General features: G+C 35.9%; 2 protein-coding genes across 2 annotated transcripts; both read right to left on the bottom strand.

Annotated features, from left to right (window-relative positions):
* Positions 1-574: 574 nt before the first annotated feature.
* LOC113309865 (GDSL esterase/lipase At5g03810-like) lies at positions 575-2,281 on the bottom strand. The gene is made up of 5 exons (XM_026558383.1): positions 1,936-2,281; positions 1,687-1,817; positions 1,375-1,608; positions 1,027-1,282; positions 575-938 (listed from the first exon to the last, which is right to left on the bottom strand). The coding sequence occupies exons 1-5, from the start codon at positions 2,195-2,197 to the stop codon at positions 745-747; spliced, it is 1,077 nt and encodes a 358-aa protein (XP_026414168.1). The 5' UTR covers positions 2,198-2,281; the 3' UTR covers positions 575-744.
* Positions 2,282-2,812: 531 nt separating this feature from the next.
* LOC113309864 (threonine dehydratase biosynthetic, chloroplastic-like) lies at positions 2,813-6,087 on the bottom strand. The gene is made up of 8 exons (XM_026558382.1): positions 5,632-6,087; positions 4,915-5,364; positions 4,548-4,754; positions 4,217-4,465; positions 4,051-4,124; positions 3,765-3,882; positions 3,533-3,667; positions 2,813-3,367 (listed from the first exon to the last, which is right to left on the bottom strand). Exons 1-8 carry the CDS (start codon positions 6,013-6,015, stop codon positions 3,227-3,229), a joined length of 1,758 nt encoding a protein of 585 aa, XP_026414167.1. The 5' UTR covers positions 6,016-6,087; the 3' UTR covers positions 2,813-3,226.
* Between the last annotated feature and the right edge of the window lie 15,998 nt (positions 6,088-22,085).

Genomic DNA, 22,085 nt, shown 5'->3' with positions numbered 1-22,085 from the left:
TAAGAATATTAATTATTCAAAAAAATTCATTGATTTCAAATTCCATATAATTGCATGAGTCCATTTCAAACTTGGGCATCGCATGTGTTCTCCCTAGTGAAACATAAGGCCAACAGGGAGTCTCAGTTTTCACCATTTCCGGATTATTATCCAAGAATGATCACTATCCAAAAGCAAGGTACAGACAAAACCAGCATCTAAGCAACTTTCTTTCATTAGCATTATTCAAAATTTTATAGGATGCAACTATAATTGCAGGTTTTGGTGTGTGACCTAGAATATGCCTAAATATTAACTGGTGCATGGACTTACTTTCATTGTCAAATGCACCACTAATTTCAAGTTCTAATATGGAATCCTTGAGAGCCTTATACCTAAACTACTAAGTCCGGGACCCAAAACACTGCAATGAATGAGCTATAAATTGGATTGCTACACTGGCCATATTTGTATTTAAATAGTAAAGGCTCTCTGAATGAGAATGTCAACATACTAGTGCAAGCTTAAACATGCAATAAATTCCCTCAATGCAAATGGAGTGAGGTATCTTATGTAAATTTCACCACAAAGAAGATCCTAATAGAACCCCATTCAACAACTTGCTCAGTTTAACTGCCAAGCTACAACTACAACCAGCAATTTAAAATAAAAATAAGACTTATCTACGCTTAAACATCCATTTGTAAACGTATTTAAAAGATAATACAACTGATTAAGTAGAGCAGAGTGTAATCAGTCGATAGTTTAGCCGATAAGGTCGATCCCTTGAGTAAGAAGATCATCAGCTAAGATCTTGTTTGCAGCTTCTGATGGATGAAATCCATCCCAAAACACATACCCAGTAGCATTCGAACAAGTTCCAGCAGTCCTTGCGTTGCATAACAGTGACGTCTCGATCGTTCCTGTCCCACAACATGCTTTCCTCGTCTCGAAAAACCCTGTAACCATAAGAATCACATATCAAAATCCACAAGAAACTGTTTTCTTACGGTTATGGAGCTGTTTTAAAACTAAAATTTAACGCACCATGCTCGGATGGTTTGCTGACGAGATCAAGAAGAGGTTGGTAGATATCAAAGGTGACCATTTTAAGGCCAGAAAACTTCTTTTGCAGACCATCAACAGTGTTCTTGAGCTTGCTATTGAATGAAACTGCATCTTGGTTCATCCTATCCACACACTGATTATTCCCGGAACCAAACAAAGTAATTGCTGCTGGCAAACATCCAATCGGTGGTAATGATGTTACTCCAATTCTCCTTGCTCCTAATGCATATAGATTCTGTAACATCGTTGTAAACTTGACATTTTCACTATAAAAATAACTTGATGAATTTGAGCAGTGCTAAAAGAAATTAAGTGTGTATCGGTTACCTGAATAAAGGTATAAACATTTTTTTGGAGTTCAGCTGAGAACTGATCAGGTGTATAAGTTTGGTACAGAGCCGGATTGATGTAGTAGTTCTGAACAAAGTCACTACTACCAGCACTTATCAAGTAGATTGAACCAGAGATTATTGAAGTGGTTTTAGCTTGCCCTGCAATCTTTACCAATTTTCCTTGATACTCCTTGTAATACTGTAACTGTTGTGTCAATGAAATTGCACGCTACAGCAACAACAACAAATCAAATCAGATAGCTGTTAATAGCAGCAGAGAGTAAAATAGAGTGAGTGAGTATCTTACATATAATTGTGCAGTTCCATCAAAATAACCAGAAGCACCAGAAGCAAAGTTGGCTCCTTTCAAAAGATGTTTTCCTTTGGCTTCAGCACTAAGATAAGCAGGTGGGTATGAAGTGAAACCAAGGTTTTCAGCTGGAATTTAGACACAACAACAAGAAATTAAATATACAAACCCATTAGAGAAGTATAAAAAAGAAAATACAGAAATTCAAGAAGAAGAAAAACAAACTAAGGATCTTGAGATGGATACCAGTGAAGTCAGTGGCCAGCTTTCCGTTGCAAAACCTTCCGGTTGGGGAGTGAGAAGTGTAATCTCTTCCATAAGGAGGGAAGTTAGCTTTGACTAGAGTGTAAAGGTTATTGTTGTTACCAACATCAACAACAGAATCACCAAAGATGAAAAAACCAGGCACAAGTTGACCATGACAAACAGAGAAAAGAGTAACAAGAAGATGAAGAAGAAGAAGAAGAAGAAGAGAAGTGCATGAGAAACACTTTCTTGAGAAACCCATCGTTGGACACTTGGTAAGAGCAAGGAAAGTTAGGCTAGCCAGCCTTTTAACTATGAAACAGAGGAGATATGTGATCAGTTAAGATGGAGTAGGTGGTGTGGTAAGAAGCATTTAAGAGGAGAAGATGATGAGTATGAAGTTGGTGTAGTAAATAAGGAGCAATAACTAGTGTGTTTAGGGCTAGACTTTCAAGGCGTCTGAACAAGTTTCAGAGCTACAAGGTGTCATGTTTTTTGTACATCACTCGAGCATAAATACTGAAAACAGAAGTTATCAGTCAATATGCATAATGAGACCATTCTCATACGGAATCTATTGCCTCATACATATAAATACTAGTATGCAATTTTCCGAAGGAAGAACATACATATGGAGGAATAAAGGGAATTGCTGCTAAGTTCATACTTCCAACCATAACTACTATTACAAAAGCAATGACAGCTTCCACTCTACGGATCTCTTGCAGAGTGCAGTTAATTGCCTTCACTGTAAACTGTAATTTTTGTATTGTGTGCCAAGTGATGACATAATGAATCAGTTTGAATTGATTAAGGTTAGTTGGGAAGCCAATAAATCCAGTCAATAAAGAATGTCAGAATTATACTGGTGAAAAAATAGAAGAAAAGACCTCTTGTCTTTGAGATTCAGTCCTACAGGTCCATCATCATCATCTCTTTATACATACATGCATAACAATAATAAGCATACACAAAACTTTCAAGTCAGCTGTAACCTAATTTCAGAAGGGCTCCTTCAAGTCCATGGGAAAAAATTGCTTCAACACTCCTCTCACTTGAAACATACACAAAACTTTTCATGAAATAGCAATAAAAAGAAGTTTCAAATCAGAAAATTGGCTCTTATATCATCAGCTTTGAGATCTTAAACATGACTAGAATAAGCTTCTCAAGTACAACTTTGAACACTGTGTATAATGTAAAACTATTTTTTCAAAATTTCTGTCCAAATTAAGGGTAAAATCTGATCACCTAAACTTGTTTTGTCCAAAAATAAAAGAGGCTGCTAAATTTACTGCATCAAAAGCCGGAAGGCTTCATTAGCGAGCTCTTCAGTGTAATCATATCCAAGTTTATTGACGCAATTGTGAAATTCATCCATGTCAGCTTGCCCAACTTGGATGCCCACCAACACATTTGCACCAGTTTCTCCCTATTAAAGAGGAGATAATTAACAATAAATTACACGACACCAGCACAAGGAGTGATAGAAAACGGAAAAAGTTGAAAAGACCATTGACTAAAAGGAAAAGAAAATGGTGCAATATTTAAGGACCATTTGCAAACGAAAAGGCTTAGGCAATGTTGTATGACAAACCTGAGCGCGGTAATGAAACAAACTTATGTTCCAACATGGACTGAAAGTGTTCAAAAATTTCATAAGAGCACCTGGTCTTTCAGGGAATACAAATCGACAAAGAAGTTCATCTTGAACATTAGATCTGCCACCCATCTGGAAGACACGCAAGAAAGTACATAGCTTGAAAACCTCATATAATTTTGCCTCAAGAACATGATAAATGGGAAGTTGGATTGTTTAAGATGCTTACCAGATGTCGCAGGTGGTCTTTAACCAAATCATTGTTCGTAAGATTTATGGTTTCAAGTTTTGCAGTTTCCATTCTGTTCATCATTGCTTCAAGCTCTGAAGTTGTATGGACTCCCACGCTGCAACCAAGATCAATTAAGTCAAACAGCAGCTTTTCTAATACTTGAATATTTTAATATACTAAGGCGTAGATTTCTTAGTTGGATTCGACAAGGAGGTCATGATTCACAAGTTCAAAAATTATATATTACCACGAATGAAAAGAAGATATTTTAAGCAGAACTTGCCTGTAAAGAACTAAAGCTTTGTCTTTAGTAGCATCATATCTGTATTTGAATTCAGTGATGTTCATTGGTCCCACCTGCAAGCCCAAATGATCATTAGCTGACTGATAGGGTAGACTTGCAAATCAAAAATGCATCAAAGAATAGTTAGAGAACAATTTCTATATACCATTTCACAATATCTTGTAAAGCTTCCTGCTTCCTCTGGCATAAATGTTGCAAGCACAGCTTCTCGTTTTCTTCCAACATCAGCAAGTTCGGTGACTAACCTCAGTCTATCGAAGTTCATATTTGCGCCACTTGTCACTGCTACAACACTTTCACCCTTGAGGCCATAGTACTTGCAGTATGCCTCTGCTCCAGCCAGGGCAAGAGCACCTGCTGGTTCTAAAATGCTCCTTTTCTCCTCAAACATATCCTACAGTTGATAACCGGATAAATAACCTTTAACTTCTGGGATTTCATAGTAACTTATGAAACAACAAAGATCGTTGGCTTACCTTTATTGACGCACAAATAGCATCACGACTGACAAGAACTACTCCATCTACCAAATCCTTGCATAAACGGAATGTTTCTTCTCCAACCACTTTAACTGCCACTCCATCAGCAAAACCTCCAACTTGCTCCAGCATGATTCGCTCCCCGTGATTTAATGATAATGCCATAGCATTTGCATCGAACGGTTCAACCCCAATGATCTTTACCTACATGATTGACATAAAAGACGCGATAAAGGTATTTTCAATTTCTATAACATTTTATTCAACAAATTTTTTTAAAACAAACTCTCAGTTAGAGGGCTGGTATCTTACAGGAGGATATCTTGTAAAATCAGAAGCAGAAGTAAAATAGCAACTCACAAACCTGTGGAGAAACCCGTTTTACATAAGCGGCGATTCCAGCTATTAGTCCTCCGCCACCCACTGGAACAAAGATAGCATCTATAGGTCCCTGTGCTTGACGTATGATTTCCATACCAACAGTTCCCTGTCCCATAATGATGTCAGAATGATCAAAAGGAGGTATAAACGTTCGACCTTCCTCTTCTCCGTGTTGTTTAGCATGTGCTTGTGCTTCATCATAGGAATCTCCAATGAGAACAACAGTTGCACCTAACCTCTGGACGGATTTCCACTTGATTTCTGGAGTTGTTACAGGCATAACAATAACAGCATCACAGCCCAATTTTTTGGCAGATAAGGCAACACCTTGGGCATGATTCCCAGCAGATGAACAAATTACACCTTTATCTAATTGCTCCCTCGAGAGCTTTGCCATCATGTTATAAGCTCCCCTTAGCTTAAATGAGAAAACCTGAATGCATCAATTACCAAAATCAGTCGCTGCCTACATAACTAAACACTGTTTTCTTACCCAACTCTTCAACCATTTAAATACTAAAACTCTAAAGTCAAAATCTCGCTAAGACATCAATAAAATTTATCGTCACAAGCTTGAATAGTTTCATGAGCGGAAAAAAAACTCACCGCGGCAATTAAGCAAACAAATCATCAACAACTTTGCTCAATAATCGAAATTCAAGAAATTAGAAATTTAACTAAACAGAAGAGTGATATTTACAGGTTGAAGATCTTCTCTTTTAAGCCAAATATGAACACCAATCCTTTCGGAAAGCTTTGGTGCATAATCCAAAGGAGATTCAACGGCAACATCATAAACTTTTGAAGTAAGAATACTAGTCAAATCAGACATGGCATCTGGACCTCCATATCTTTTTTCAATATCCCCCAAATCTGAATTGTTATTTGTTGCCCCAAGAAACCCACTTTCATATTGTAAGGATTCAGCTGAAACCCTTTTCAGAACAGGTATTGATGTTATTGATTTCTTAATTATCGAGGGTTCATAACCAATTGAATTTCTTGTTCCTGTTGGTTTCAGAAATTTCTGGGTTTTTTGAGGATTTAAGTAGGCGGGTGTGGTTCTGAAAATTAATGCTTCCATAGTTTGCAGAAAAAATTAGAGAAAAATCTTCGGTTTACTTTAAAGTATTGAACCAAATAATTTCGGGCTGCATGCTGCATCATTTGTTCCTGGCCGTGCTACACAATAAAAGTGTAAAACCACAAGGCTCGTATGTTGTCACATGATAGATCTTAGGGCGGGTAGGTAGGCTAATCAAGTTTTAAACAGCGGGAAAGACTTTATCAATCCTAAAAGGAGCACGCAATCCGGGGTATATACAAATTAGTTGGTGGATATTTTTACTGTCACTGTCGTTGTGGGCATAGTTTTTTAATGGAATCGGCATGGTCGATGAACTGACGGCATTAAAATACCATACCGGCAGCTACAATAAATATCCCCAATTAATTTTTCTTTAAAAACATAAGTCATATGAGCCGTACGTTGCACAATGAGAATACCTCCGTTTGAGAAAAGAGCTTAGGACATTAATGAACCTGGAGAGAAACTTGGCCGAACTCTATTGGTTGAAATATTAAAATTAGGTTACACTTTGTTTACATCAAGTATTTAACTGACAGTTAATAACACCGTCAGTTTAAAGGTGGGTGGACATTACTTTCTTCAAAATTTACACCTAAATAATTTCGTTACACTTTGTTTACACCTAATACTGAACTGGACGTTAGTAACGTCATCCGATGTGGACAGTACTTACGTCAAAATCTAAACCCCGCTTCAGATCGAGGGGCAAAATACATTTTCTTCCATCAAACAGCTAAGACGGTAATTCTGGTTAAAATCTATGCATTCTTTTCCTTCTTTTTTTTTTATTTCAGGCGATAATATATATAAATCTGCAAGATATGGATATGCTAATGGAGATAAGATTTAGTTCTGAAAGAGAATTAAACGAGAAGCTAAATTAGGGTTTTAAATTGATTGATAGTTTTAGGTGAAATTGATGATGATGTTGATCAATAAAAGATGGGTTTTCTGTTGTGATGACGATATTGAAGTATTAGCAGGGTTCTGTTTTAGTAAAGATTTGGGATAGCTAGGGTGTCTGTTTTACCCAATAAATTCAGCTAGGTTTCTGTTTTAGTAAAAAGAAATAAAAAAAGATACAGCTAATGTTGTGAACCATGGGTTGTATCTAAAAAAAATCCCTTGAAACTTTATCTATAATTATTATATTGATCTACGGGGAGTAAAGGAGCTGTGTCGTTGATGTTATCAACGGGTTACTTACTGTGATGGTTTATTGTGATGTATTTTATCTTATTCGATGCAGGGGTTATGTTGATACATAAGCAGCTTCATGAAGGAGAGGAACAAGATAGAAAGTTGTAATTGGTAAGCGTGATATGTTAATGGGTGTGCACGTTTTGCCTTCAGTCAGTTGCGGGTTTCGAAAAAGTAGAGGAACATTTAAGATCAATAGCCTTAAGTGTTTGTATAAATGTCTAGGAGAAACTCAGGTTTAGTTTTCGACTTTTCGGTTTGGTTTCGCATAATTTAGAATTACAGTTCCATTCAACTGCATGAAGTAGGGTGAGTTTTTTGTTTTTGAGATTTATTTAAAAACACATACAAAATTATTTGTGAGCAATAACATGGCCATTATGCTTCCTATGTTTAAATTAATTTCCAAACTCAAACTGCACCAGACTAAAAGACATGCCCAGTAGATTGTTAGATCTTACTTTTATATGCCAAAAAATGTTTATTTCTTCCATGGTTTTTAAATTGTCTTACTGAACATGAATAATTTCAGAGAACTACAATTGTGTGGCAAATTCAGCTTGATGCAAGCATTACATTTGTTAGAACACTGCTCGGTCGAACTCGCAAGCGTTGCTATCTCAAGCTTGTTGTCAAGTTTAGTTGTCAAAACTATAAGTCTTGATTTCTAGTCTACTTATAGCTATGTCTCGGATTAGGATAGAATGTGTAGTTGAGCATTAGACTTCACAATGTTCAACGATTGAAGATGAAGAACTACTAAGGGGAGCTTGTGGAACTTCATCAACAAAAGGTATGTGGAGAGTTGAACTCATCTATCACTCAGAAGTCTATTTCTAATCTATCTCCTATTGAGACAAAAGTCGTTTAGCTATATAGACTTTATATTATACACATTGCAAGCTTTCGCTTTAACCAAGTTCATCTTTATTCTTGACGAAAGTCAAAAGATGATCATGTGAAAATCACCTGGTAACATCTTACATGATTTGTGTGAGATAGTCATTTGATGTAGACTTGGAATGTTTCGTATTGATATATTGATCACTTGAAAATTGCTTGGAGCTAATAGTTTGTGTGAGAAAGTTATTCCCGTCTTCCAAGAATGTTTCAATGATTAAGATGGAGTTTAGAACGATTAACCATTGATTGAATATATCACAGTATGCGTACTTGTATGCTAACTGTTGTAAGTTATTCAAAGTCTGGGAACCATAGTATGCATACCCGTATGCGTACTGGTTGGTTAGTTGAAAACCCGTATGCATACCGACGTAAAGTTCAAGTCCGGGAATTCAACTGAGTTTGGAGGTATGCGTACCCATTCGCATACTGGCGAACCCAAACTATGTCTGGCAACTTAGCTATGCCTACCCGTTTGCATACTTGAGTAGGTTAAATTCTAAAATCGGTTTGTTCATGAACTAATACATTTATATATTAAGGAATACAATCTTTTGCAAACCGTGACTATAACGTTCATGAATTGATTCAAGTGAATCAAAATGGATTTTGCTTCAATTGTGTCTTGTATACTTCTATGAGAATATAAACAATTGAACAACTCCATAACTAGTTTCATTTGAGTCATTTAAACTAGTTGTGATTAAGATGAACAAGGTTGATATGAAAGTGTTCATATGGCTAACTCTGGTTAACTATTGTTGAGCCAACTATGTGCACCCGTTTGGGTACGGTTACTCATGCCTAAATAAAGTCACATTTCATTTGTGTATAACAAGCTAAGTTTGATCTAATTGAAAGATATTAGCTTGACTCTCATTAGGTTTTTACCTAACGGTGAATATTGAATACTTTGTTACCAAGGTAATATTGATTGAAAACCCTGATTTGAAGACTATATAAGCGAGAACTCTAGCAACTGGGAAACCTAATCCCCACACCTCATGTGTGATACTAGTTGCGACTAGAGTCGATTCTCCTTTAACCTAGGTTTTTCCTAAAACCATTATAGGTTAACGACTCGAAGACTCCATTGAGATTATGAAGGCAGACCCAACTATTTTCTCTGTAGTTGCGTGTTCTGATCTTACTTTGTTTTATCGTCTTGAGTACTATCTTCTCTAAGATTTGCTCGATATTTAATCTCCAATAGGTAAGTTAAAAAGTAGTCACAAACATCTTTGTCTCATCGTTTGTGATTCCACAATATCTTGTTTCGCCTCCATAATATTAAGATTATTGTGAGGTGATTGATATTACTAGGTTGTTCTTCGGTAATATAAGTCTGGTGTATCAATTGGTTCCTGTTCACCTTAATTTATCAAAAGACGGAACAAAACTCGTAGGTATTTCTGTGGGAAACAGATTTATTTATTTAATAGACTTTTCTGTGTGAGACATATTTGTTTATCAAGTCTTCAACTTTAGGTCGTAGCAACTCTTAGTTGTGGGTGAGATCAACTAAGGGAATCAAGTGCGCAGAATCCGGTGTGGTTCAAGAGGCGTAAGGAACGCGACTGTACCTTAATCAGTGTGAGATTGGTTAGGGCTCAAATACATTCCAGTCTGAAGTTAATTGGTAGTAGGCTAGAGTCTGTAGCGGCTTAATACAGTGTGGTGTTAAAATCTGTATTATGTCCCGGGGGTTTTCTGCATTTGCGGTTTCCTCGTAACAAAATTTCTGGTGTCTGTGTTATTTCTTTTCCGCATTATATTTTTATATAATTGAAATATCACAGGTTGTGCATAGTTCAATCAATTAGATAATCCAACCTTTGGTTATTGATATAAATTGATTAACACTTGGATATTGGTATTTGGTACCATCCAAGTTATTTCTCATATTAATCCATCTCACAACTTTCTATATGTTCGATTGCAGATTGATTTGAGAAATTGAGATATTCCTTTTGGATGTATTGTCCATGATTGAGTCTGATTGTCTAGTTGATTCTCTTGGAAATATATTGAAGCTTGTCCATGCATATTTCCTAAACGAAATATTGGGTGTGGTTGTTAGACCCTCAGTTTTTCAATTGGTATCAGAGAAAGCAAACACGTTTAAGACCTCATAAGTTTGTGTTTGTAGCAATCTAACTCTATGGACATTAATGTTATCTCAATAAACGCATCACCAGTTCAGAAACTTTTTGACTTGGTTCAAAACTTTGCTTCTCCTGAGGATCTTTCTCATCCTCTCCATTGTCAAAAACTGTGTGTAACTGGCAAACACGCCTAGATGAACAATTGGATGATCTTTCGGATGAAATTGATTCAGACGATGGATACGACGTTGATGAGGAAGTATCTCAATACATCAAGCTTTTTTACCATCTCATAAAAGAAAAAGAAGTCAACATCTTGCTTGGCTGAGTTTCTGACTCCTCTCTGTATAGAAAACAAGAAATTGAGAAAGCTCTTTAAAGGTTATGATTGTGGATATGATATCTTACAATCCCTTCTTAAGATGAACAAGGTTGATATAAAAGTGTTCATATGGCTAACTTCGGTTAACTATTGTTGAGCCAACTATGTGCATACGTATGAGTACGGTTACTCATGCCTAAATAAAGTCACATGTCATTTGTGTATAACAAGCTAAGTTCGATCTAACGGTTGAAAGATGTTAGCTTGACTCTAATCAGATTTTCATCTAACGATGAATGTTGAACGCTTTGTTACCAAGGTAACATTGATTGCAAACCCTGATTTGAAGACTATATAACTCTAGCAACTGGGAAACCTAATCCCCACACCTCCTGTGTGATAATAGTTGCGACTAGAGTCGATTCTCCTTTGACTTATTTTTTTCCTAAAACCATTATAGGTTAACGAATTAAATACTTCATTGGGATTCTGAAGCCAGACCCAACTATTTTCTCTGTAGTTGTGTGTTCTGATCTTACTTTATTCTGTCGTATTGAGCATTATATTCTCTAAGATTTGCTCGAGATTTATCTTCGATAGGTAAGATGTAAAAAGTAATCACAAAGCTCTTCGTCTCATTCTATGTAATTCCATAATAACTTGTTCTATAACCATATAGTTAAGTTATTGTGAGGACATTGATATTTCTAGGTTGTTCTTCGAGAATATAAGACCGGTTTATCAATTAGTTCATGTTCACCTTGATTTATCAAAAGAGGGAACAAAAACTTAGAAGGTATTTCCATGGGAGACAAATTTATCTATTCAAATAAACTTTTTTGTGTGAGAAAGATTTGTTTATAAAGTCTTCGACTTTGGGTGGTATCAACTCTTAGTTGTGGGTGAGATCAGCTAAGGATATCAAGTGCGTAGAGTCCTACTGGGATTCAGAGGTGTAAGGAACGCGACTGTACCTTAATCAGTAGGGCTCAACTACATTCCAGTCCGAAGTTAACTTATAGTAGGCTAGAGTCTGTAGCGGCTTCATACAGTGTGGTGTTCAGCGGCTTAATATACTGTGGTGTTCAAAACTGGACTAGGTCCCGGGGTTTTTCTGCATTTGCGGTTTCCTCGTTAACAAAACTTCTAGTGTATGTGTTATTTATTTTCCGTGTTATATTTTCTATATATTATTGAAATATCACAGGTTGTGCTTAGTTCAATCTATTTTTAAATCCAACCTTTGGTTGTTGATTGAAATTGATTGACGCTTGGATATTGGTCTTTGGTACCATCCAAGTTATTTCTCATATTGATCAGGCTCACAGATTCCTATTTGTTTGATTGCAGATTGATTTGAGAAATTGAGATATAACTCTTGGATATATTTTCCTTGATTGAGTCTGACTGTCTAGTTGATTCTCTTAGAATTATATTGGAGTTAGTTTATACAGATTTCCTAAACTAAATATTGGGTGTGGTTGTTAGACCCCCGCTGTTTCAATTGGTATCAGAGCAGGCAAACACGATAAACCTAATAAGTTTGTGTTTATTTGATCCTAAAGACTGTCCCTATGAGAAATCACTTTGGGAAACTTGTTATGGGCATCTGTGACGCATACCAGAATTCCTCAAATATTGTTCAGAGTTTATTCTTCTCAAGACTGCTGGTGTTTCAAGATAATCTCACATTATCTAAGACGTTAGAAATCCTAGATGATAGAAAACAATCTAAAGAAAAATTAATGATTCCTTTAAAAAAGTTCCTTGCAGGAAACATGTGAATAAAAAATCACAGATATCGAACCTCACTAGACTTCTTATTAATCCTTTTGAGGAATACTATCGTGATGGATCAATTGAGAAAGATCTATTTTATGGCTTTTGAAAACGTTTTTAAATCTTTGGAACGACTTGTCTTGATTAAAGAAAATGCTTGTATTGGAAAAAAATCTGACTCTGTCATTCGTGACATACATTCGAATTTTGGCAACAACTCAGTCAAAATCGACAAAAAGATTTTTACTGATAGTGCTGCGAGTTCCAGTTATTGGAAAAAACCTTCCTTTAATCATAAGAAAAAGGAGTCAAAATTTTCAAAAAACCCTGAGTATCATCATTACCATGATCATACTTCTGGTACATCTCACAAATATCGACCAAAAAAGGTGCAAGAGGGTTCCTATGCTCATCTTGCCTCTTGGTAACAAGATTGGCTCCACCCCATTTGTATATAACTTGAAGTGGGGCAAGTAACAACCTGATTTGTTTTGCATTAAGGGTTATTTTTATTCTTGGTATTGATTTTTCTTTCTTTTTGAGGAAAAAAAATCTCTCAATGGATTCTCCCACCCACCTGAGGTTAATTGATGTTTTGCAGTTATGCATTATGTTCTTCATCACACTGGTTCCTCTTCGTGTGCAAACCTCTTGGTTCTGGCTTAAAATTGGAATCTTATTTCCCTTTATGGGTTACTGAACCAGTATGGGTCCAGGCCCACTACCAGGTTATTTTAAGGGTTCTCATACGCGTACCCTTTATCTTCATCTCTTTGTCTGAGTTCGTGAGCAAGGGCGTTTCTAGGGTTCACGAGTTTACTCCATTAAATTCCTTTTTGAGGTCAATAAGGGACAAAGGCTTATCATCATTCTCAAGGAGCATATCAAGTAAGATTTTCTCTTTCTTATTACTCTCAATTTTAAGGTTCATGGGGAAAATCAATAATGATTATAAGGTTTCTAAGAAGATGTCAAAAAAATCATGGTTCTTCCTCTCTTAGGAGTATGAACATACCAAGTGACCACGATTCTATTAGAATTAGATTCATCAATGATTCTAGTAGTAAGATCTTTGAAAAGATTTCTTCTAGTGATTTCATTCTAGAGAAGAAATTGGAATGTGGTCATAAGTAAGACTTGATTTGTTTTGAAAAATTTAATCTTGGTAACATCTTTAATGGTCTTGGTGAAGTTTTTGACACTCTCAAAAAAATCTTTTATGCTAACATCCATGATGTGAATCTTGGTGTTTTAGAATTCAAGACTATGATAAATAGGAAAAGGATTCTTGTTGATAGAGAGTTGATTTTCAGGATTACTAAAATTCCTTTGGGTAATTTTTGCCTTCCTAGACCAAGAGGAGAAAGACCATCTTATGAAATCATCTCTAATGGTCTTTGTGGCAAGAATGTTGATCGGTTTGAAGGGAAACTTCCTACAAATGATCTTAGTCTTGCTTTGATGATTTTCGGAAAATTGGCATTTCTAATCTTTGTCCCTCCATAATTGAGAACTCTCGGTGGAGTCGTGATTTTGCGGAGTTAGTCTATTTTCTTGAATTGGGTGCTCAAGGTATTGATATTTGTGGATTTATCATTCGTCAAATGATCTCGATGACGTCATCCAACAAGAAGTTAGGCTTTCCATGCTTAATTGAGCGGATATGTCGTACACATTCCATTGCTCCCATTGGCAATTCTATTGGAACTCTCGAAATTGTTCGTTCGATTACTTTCAAACGTAAGACGACGAATGCTTGCAAAAGAGAAAGATATGATTCCCTTGACGGTTCTTGTGATTCTACCACCTTGAGTCTTCTTCAAAAAATTCACAAGGGTGTGCGTAAGATCAATTCCAAGGTAAAATGTGTGCAAGAACAATCACATGTGATTGCTACAAAGTTTCCCGAAATCAAGGAAGAAATAGAAAAAGTTCGAGCCTCTTGGATGGATTTCGATGATGAAAATGATGATTAGCGTCTTTATATCCTATCATTTTTATTGTGTCTAAGAAAATTCTTACGAGAATTTATTCTTGTAATTTAAGAAGGATAACTAGGGTTTGGAATAGCATATATTGTGATTACACATAGCTATTGCCAACGATTTTCATCTTGCAATGTTATTAGATTTATTTATTTAAATTCTAAGTTATTTGGAAGATGATTTAGCAGTATTAATCTTTATTGGTTTTATATATATAAAATAATGTTATGGGATATGTGTGTTTACGTCCGTGAACTATGATTATCCCATATATGTCAAAAGTTAAGTCTATTGTGTCATTATGCAAATATTTATAGAAAATAGAATGAACTTTTGCATCATATGTCAAAGATTAAGTCTATGGTATCATTATGAAAATATTGATGAAAAATAGAATGAATCTTTGAATATTCCGCAGTATTGATCTTTCCCTGATCCACTTTTATGTGAAAATATTATATGGCTCCGTATGTTTTCTTATGTTGAGTATTTTCAATTAAATTAACCATTAAGGTTCCTTTGTGGTTAACATAATTGAGTTTTCTAGAATGCAAATTCATGTTTCATGAGATTTGTTAATGTCCAAAGAAATCCTTATTTTCTTGTAAAAGTAAGGTCGTTCTTGTTGTTCTTTCGGGAATGACATTTTATGGGGGAGAGTTTTTAATCAACTTGTGCTTAATTGCCAAATCTTTGTGGGGAGTGCGTCTCTGGAATATTGTAGGAGTTATCTTGTATCTTTGTAAACTCCTTGATGAATACACTAAGTTTCGACTATGCGAAATAAACGAAACAAAGTTGATATGCTCTCTTTAATCATGAAGTATATATTTGAGAATTTCATTATGATACCGCTAGTTTTCGTACCTTTGGGGGGAGATAAAATTGATAGTATAAAAGTCTATATAGCATGATGGATGAGAATCTACAAAGTTTATTTATTTTGTAATCCATATGTATTGATAGTTTTGTCACTAAAACTGACAAAGGGGGAGATTTTTAGAGCAGTGCTCGGTCGAACTCGCAAGCGTTGTTATCTCAAGCTTGTTTGTCAAGTTTAGTTGATCAAAACTATATACTTGATTTCTAGTCTACTTATAGCTATGTCTCGGATTAGGATAAAATGTGTAGTTGAGATTTAGACTTCACGACATTCACCAATTGAAGACGAAGATCTACTGAGGAGCTTGGAGGAACTTCATCAACAAAAGGTATGTGGAGACTAAAACTTATCCATCACTGAGAAGTTTATTCTATTCTATCTTCTAATGAGATGTCGTATAACTATATAGACTTTTACATTATACACATTTGATATTTTGAGCCGAGTTTATCTCGCTTATCTTTTTCTCGAAATATGTGCTGGAAGCTTTTTGCTTTAGCTATGTTCATCATATTCTTGACGATTTTAGTTGGAAACAATTTATTTGTTGGAAACTAAATATAATGTCAAAAGATGATCATGTGAAAATCACATTGAACATCTTATATGATTTGTGTGAGACAGTCATTTGATGTTAGCTTGAGAAATTTTGTATTGATCATTCGATCACTTGAAAATTACTTGAAGCTAATGGTTTGTATGAGAAAACTATTGTCGTCTTCAAAGGATGTTTCAATGATTGAAATGAGAGTTTAGAACAATTACCCATGTCTAGATACAACATGGTATGCATACCTAGTATGCGAACTGTATTATGATGATTCAGGTCCGGAGTTGTTGTTCGCGTACCTGGTTGGTGAACACTGTGGTAAATTTCTAGAATCCGTCATTTACTCATGAACTAAAACATTTATGATCTAAGGAATGCAATCTTTGCAAATAGTGGCTTAATGTTCATGAATAAGTATTTTGTACGATTACGAATCAAACCGATTTCGATTCAATTTGTTCAAGTGCGCAGAATCTAGCGTGGTTCTAGAGGCGTAAGGAACACGGCTGTACCTTAATCGGTGTGACACTTGGTTAGAGCTCAACTACATTCCAGTCCGAAGTTAACTTGTAGTAGGCTAGAGTCTATAGCGGCTAATACAGTGTGGTGTTCAAATCTGGACCAGGTCCCGAGATTTTTCTTTTGCGGTTTCCTCAGTAAAGAAATAACATAGACACCACCTTTTTTTTTTGCCCTTTCCTTTGTCAAAAAAATAAAATGAAAAGATCTGATGTTTGTGTTATTTCTTTTCCGCATTATACTTTTTATATAATTGAAATATCACAGGTTGTGCGTAGTTCAATCAGTTGATAAATCCGACCTTGTTTGTTGGGTAAAACTTGATTGACACTTTGGAATTGGTCTTTGGTACCGTCCAAGTTATTTCTCATATCAATCAGGCTCGCATATTTCTATCTGTTTGATTTATCGATTGTATTGAAAAAGAGATATAAACTCTTTGATTTAATTCTTGATTGAGTCTCGCTTTTAAATTGCTGCTCTCAGAATTAAGTTGGAGTTTAGTCCCTACAGATTTCCGAACGAATTATTGGTTGTTGTTGTTATACCCCCGTTTTTTCACCTTGGGCATTCGATTGGGTTATACCTTGAGTGCATCACTACTTGGTGGCTTATTTGGATACAATATGGTGTTTAAGCGCTTCGTTATTCATTGATACAAGGAGCTTTTGGGATAGCCAAGCATACATGTTATTTTACGATTGGTGATGAATGATTCGTACGAAAGGTAAACGAGTATATTATGCGAGTCAACGTTTAGTAGCGACGAAGGATTTCTTAATCATATCTTTCTTTTTATTATCTTTTTAGTTAATTCATAAACCAACCTCATTTAGTATTGCTTTTATTATAGTGTTGCTAATCCAAATAATCAATTACACAATTCTCTGTGAGAACGATCCTTATTACCGCTATATTTAGAGCGTCAACGGGCTAGGGTTAGGGTCAATCCGGCCTAGCTTTCCAACCCGTGGTAGGGTTAGGGTCAGCCCTAGCCCTAGTACTATTCATGAACAAGCCCAAAACCCTAACCCTAAATGGGTCAGCTCTGGCGGGTTGGCGGGTTGACCCTAGTAATAACATTTTTTCTTAAATAAAGAAATATGTGCATAGTAGGAGTCGAACCTATGACTCGTGTGCGAAATTGTTTCCGTGTTGGTGTTGCAAAGCTATACAACACTTTTTCTTTCCACATCAACTTCAGCAAGCCACTCTCTTGACCTCTCTTGGCTTGCGTTATCGCAACAATATATAAGTCTACTTCCTTATTTATTACAACGAAGAGACCTGACAACCCATTTGCATCACGACCATTGATGTTCATGGTTTGTTATTCATATTTGTGAAATATGTTATACCACGTGGTGTTACCATGTTGTTGCGTGAAAAGGAGAGGTACCAAGTACACCACCAACTTTTTGGTTCTGAAATCTGTATAGACAAAACCTAATACAATTGCTAGTAGATTTAATTAAAGATCCTTGAACACAATGTAGTTAATCCCGACCGAGATGGCCAACATACCGCTGATAATATCGGTTTTGGTGTTTATCCGAGATGTCGATATTACCGATATTTCACCAGTATCCACTGATATTTCATTGATATTCACTGAAATATAGTGTTTCGGCCCGGCTGATATTCACCGGAATCCGATATTGACTATATTTCTTGAACAATATGTATATATAGTTTTTCTCTTTCTATTCCACAATCAATATGTCTAGACTAAGAAGTCCATGAACCTGATTGTGTAAAAGAGTTTTTGGACGATCTCACAAATCAATATCCAAGATCAATCTAGTCGTATCTGAATTTTCCAAGTATGAAACTTGTTATCTATCTTTCAAGATACGAATTTAACAATTAATAAGGACTTACACTACCTAGATTGAATACGCATTACTTGTGTTATTCCTATGTTATAAAGATGAAAAAATATAATACGAAAAACGAAAAATATATGACACCAGAAGTTTTGTTAACGAGGAAAAATGCACTTGCAAAAAAATATTCGGGACCTCGTCCAGCTTTGAATACCAAATTTTATTAAGCAGCTACAGACACTAGCCTACTATAAGACTTCAGAGTAGAATGTAGTTGAGCCCGAATTAACCCTCCGAGCAATTCAACTGCAGTCGTGATCCTTACGTTTCTTGAACCTCTCAAGGCTCTATGCAATTGATTCCCTTAGATGGCGTCCTTTACAGCCTAAGAGTTTCTTCAATCTAAATGAAGACTTTTGATACCAATTTGCCTCGAACAGATAAGAATATTTGATGTTCCTTTAGATCATTTACATCAAGGATTGGAAATTTTTTGGAATAGACAATGATACCAAACCTCACGAATCCAGAACACTTATACTCTATTAACTGGGAAGCCTGGATTACTAACCACCTCTCAAGAATAATTTAAACCGATCAACAAAGAAGAGTTTTAGATGTCTCTAGAGGAATCATAAAGTCTGATCCGAAGAGAACTTTGCGATTTATATCTATCTCGTTCCTGATCGGAGATTGAGGAAAACCCCGACGATCAATAAGAGCAAGATCACAATACACGAAATATCAGGTAAAAGATAGTCAGACCCGGCTTCACGAATCCCTATGTGAAATCTTTAAATCGTAAACCCAATTATATTTTTATGAGGAAAGCTAGGTTAATAGAGGACGACTTTATCAAGCAACTAGGTCATAGAAGTGTCAGGGATTGAAATTCCCAGTTGTCCGAGTCTCTCTATTAATATTTATAGACTTTTAAGACTATATGTAGCTTTGAATTCAAGCTAAGATAACTTGAATTTCAAGTAAACACTTTCTGATTTTAGATAAAATTCTTATTAGAAATTCATGTAAACATGGGAGAAGTGTGTCTTGAAATTATACAAAAAAAATATACTATATGGTCCATGGTTCCGAAACTGTGTACAATGATAGTTCTTGGAAAATATTCCCGATGAACCTGTAAGCATAATCGTTTTGAATAATACTCAAGACTTAAACCATGATTCACAAAAACAAAGTGATTCAGTGAACAAACTTATCTTAGAAGTGTTTATGAGAGTTGTAGCAATGCCAAATGTATTTTAGAAAATAATTTATGAACATTGCTCAGTTCGTACTGGGTAGATATATAGGGGTATGCATACCTATGGACTAGTCCGTGAACTTAGGATGCTAGGGTACGCGTACTGGGTATGTGTACCCTTATCCTTTCTCGAACTCAGGCCCTTCGGGTACGGGTACTGGGTATGCGTACCTCCCTCCTTTTCACGAACTTAGAACCTTTAGGAGTTTACGAACCGTTGGATCGAATGCTTAAGCCTGTTTAGGTGTTTTTTTTTACTGGATAAAGGGAATAAATTGGATATATTTTGGGAGTTTCAAGTCATAATATGTTGGTTATGAATACTCTGAATGCAACATGGTTGTTAAAATGTTTAGGAGAGGAAATGTTGCTTAATTAGAGAACATCTTAGATTGGGACGGTAGGCTCAATCCCCAACATACAACAGTCGGCTCATGTTGCAACAACTAGATTTATGCCCGTGCTACGCATCAAGCATCTTTTTCTTTTAATCATATTTTTGATTTGGTGTGATGTGTCTTAGCCTCGCCCCGTCATGCATTTTTGATTTGGTGTGGCTCGGCTTCGTCTCGCCCCCATCCCGATGTATTTTTGATTTGGTGTCGCGCGGCTTCACCTCTCCCCGTCCTGATGCATTTTTGATTTTGGTGTCGCGTGAGTTTGATGAAGGATGAAAACGTGTGATGCATTTTTGATTTGGTGTGACTCGGCTTAGCCTCGCTCCATCACCTAAGATTTTAGATTTTTAATTCTTGAAAAAGCGGGGGTCTAACAACCAATCCTAATATTTCTTTTAGGAAATATGTATGGACTAACTCCAATATAATTCCAAGAGAATCAACTAGACAGTCAGACTCAATCAAGGAAAATATATCCAAGAGTTATATCCCAGTTTCTCAAATCAATCTGCAATCGAACATATATGAATCTCTAAGATGGATCAATATGAGAAATAAATTGGATGGTACCAAAGACCAATATCCAAGCGTCAATCAATTTCAATCAACAATCAAATGTTGTATTTAACAACTGATTGAACTACCCACAACCTGTGGTATTTCAATTATATAGAAAATATAATGCGGAAAAGAAATAACACAGACACCAGAAGTTTTGTTAACGAGGAAACCGCAAATGCAGAAAAACCTTGGGACCTAGTCCAGTTTTGATCACCACACTGTATTAAGCCGCTACAGACTCTAGCCTACTACAAGTTAACTTCAGACTGGAATATAGTTGAGCCCTAACCAATCTCACACTGATTAAGGTACAATCGTTCCTTACGCTTCTGAATCCCAGCAGGACTCTACGCACTTGATTCCCTTAGCTGATCTCACTCACAACTAAGAGTTGCTACGATCCAAAGTCGAAGACATGATAAACAATCTATCTCACAAAGAAAAGTCTATTTGAATATATAAATATGTCTCCCATGGAAATACCTACTAAGTTTTTGTTCTCTCTTTTAATAAATCAAGGTGAACATGAACCAATTGATAACTCGGTCTTATATTCCCGAAGAACAGCCTAGAATATCAATCACCTCACAATAACTTAACTATATGGTAGTAGAACAAGTTATTGTGGAATCACAAAGAATGAGACGAAGAGCTTTGTGATTTCTTTTTATATCTTACCTATCAGAGATAAATCTCGAGAAAATCTTAGAGAAGATAGTACTCAATACGATAGAACAAAGTAAGATCAGAACATGCAACTACAGAGAAAATAGTTGGGTATGGATTCAGAATCCCAATGAAGTCTTTAAGTCGTTAACCTATAACGGTTTTAGGAAAAACCTAGGTTAAAGGAGAATCGGCTCTAGTCGTAACTAGTATCGCACAAGAGGTGTGGGTATTAGGTTCCCCAAATGCTAGAGTTCTCCCTTATATAGTTCTCAAATCAGGGTTTGCAATCAATGTTACCTTGGTAACAAAGCATTCAAGATTCACCGTTATATGAAACCTTATTTAAGATTCAAGCTAATATCTTACACTGTTAGATGGTCTTTAGCTTGTTACACACAAATGATATATACCTTCATTTAGATATGGGTAACCGTACCTAAACGTGTATATTGAGTTGGCTCAATAACAGTTAAACTGAAGTTAGCCTTATGAACACTTTTTTGTTAACCTTGTTCATCTTAACACTTCTACATCAATTGATAATCAAATGAATCTAATTGTGTTACTCATAGAGTTGTTCAATTGTTTATATTCTCATAGAAGTATACAAGACACAATTGAAGCAAACTCTGATTGATTCAAAAGAATCAGTTCATGAACATTTTAGCCACGGTTTGCAAAGATTACATTCCTTAATTTATAAGTGTATTTTTTCATGAGTATGAAATCATACTTAACCCATTTAAGAACTTGAACCATTTAAGTTTGCAAATGGGTACGCGAACTTAAGTTCCGGACATTGGTCACTGATAGACGCATTTATGTGTCTATTTTGTTCTCAATGTTCTGTATTGTTAGACTCGATTAAGTACTTATTGTGTTATTTTGTGTTCTTGTAGGAAATTTTAGAGAAATAAGCCCTTGCGGCGAAATGGGCTCAAAAAGCAGTGTTTTACACCCCCGAGAAATGTAACGTAGGCACCCCAGAAATGCACCGGAAGCGTCCCAGAAATGTCCCGGAGGAACCCATAAAAATTACTATTTCCACCCCAATTGATATTCGCACCCCAGCACTCTGGATAAGGGGCACCTTCTTTAAC

Source organism: Papaver somniferum, chromosome 9 (genome assembly GCF_003573695.1).
Source record: "Papaver somniferum cultivar HN1 chromosome 9, ASM357369v1, whole genome shotgun sequence".
NCBI lineage: Eukaryota > Viridiplantae > Streptophyta > Magnoliopsida > Ranunculales > Papaveraceae > Papaver > Papaver somniferum.
This window is presented reverse-complemented; position numbering and strand designations above follow the sequence as displayed.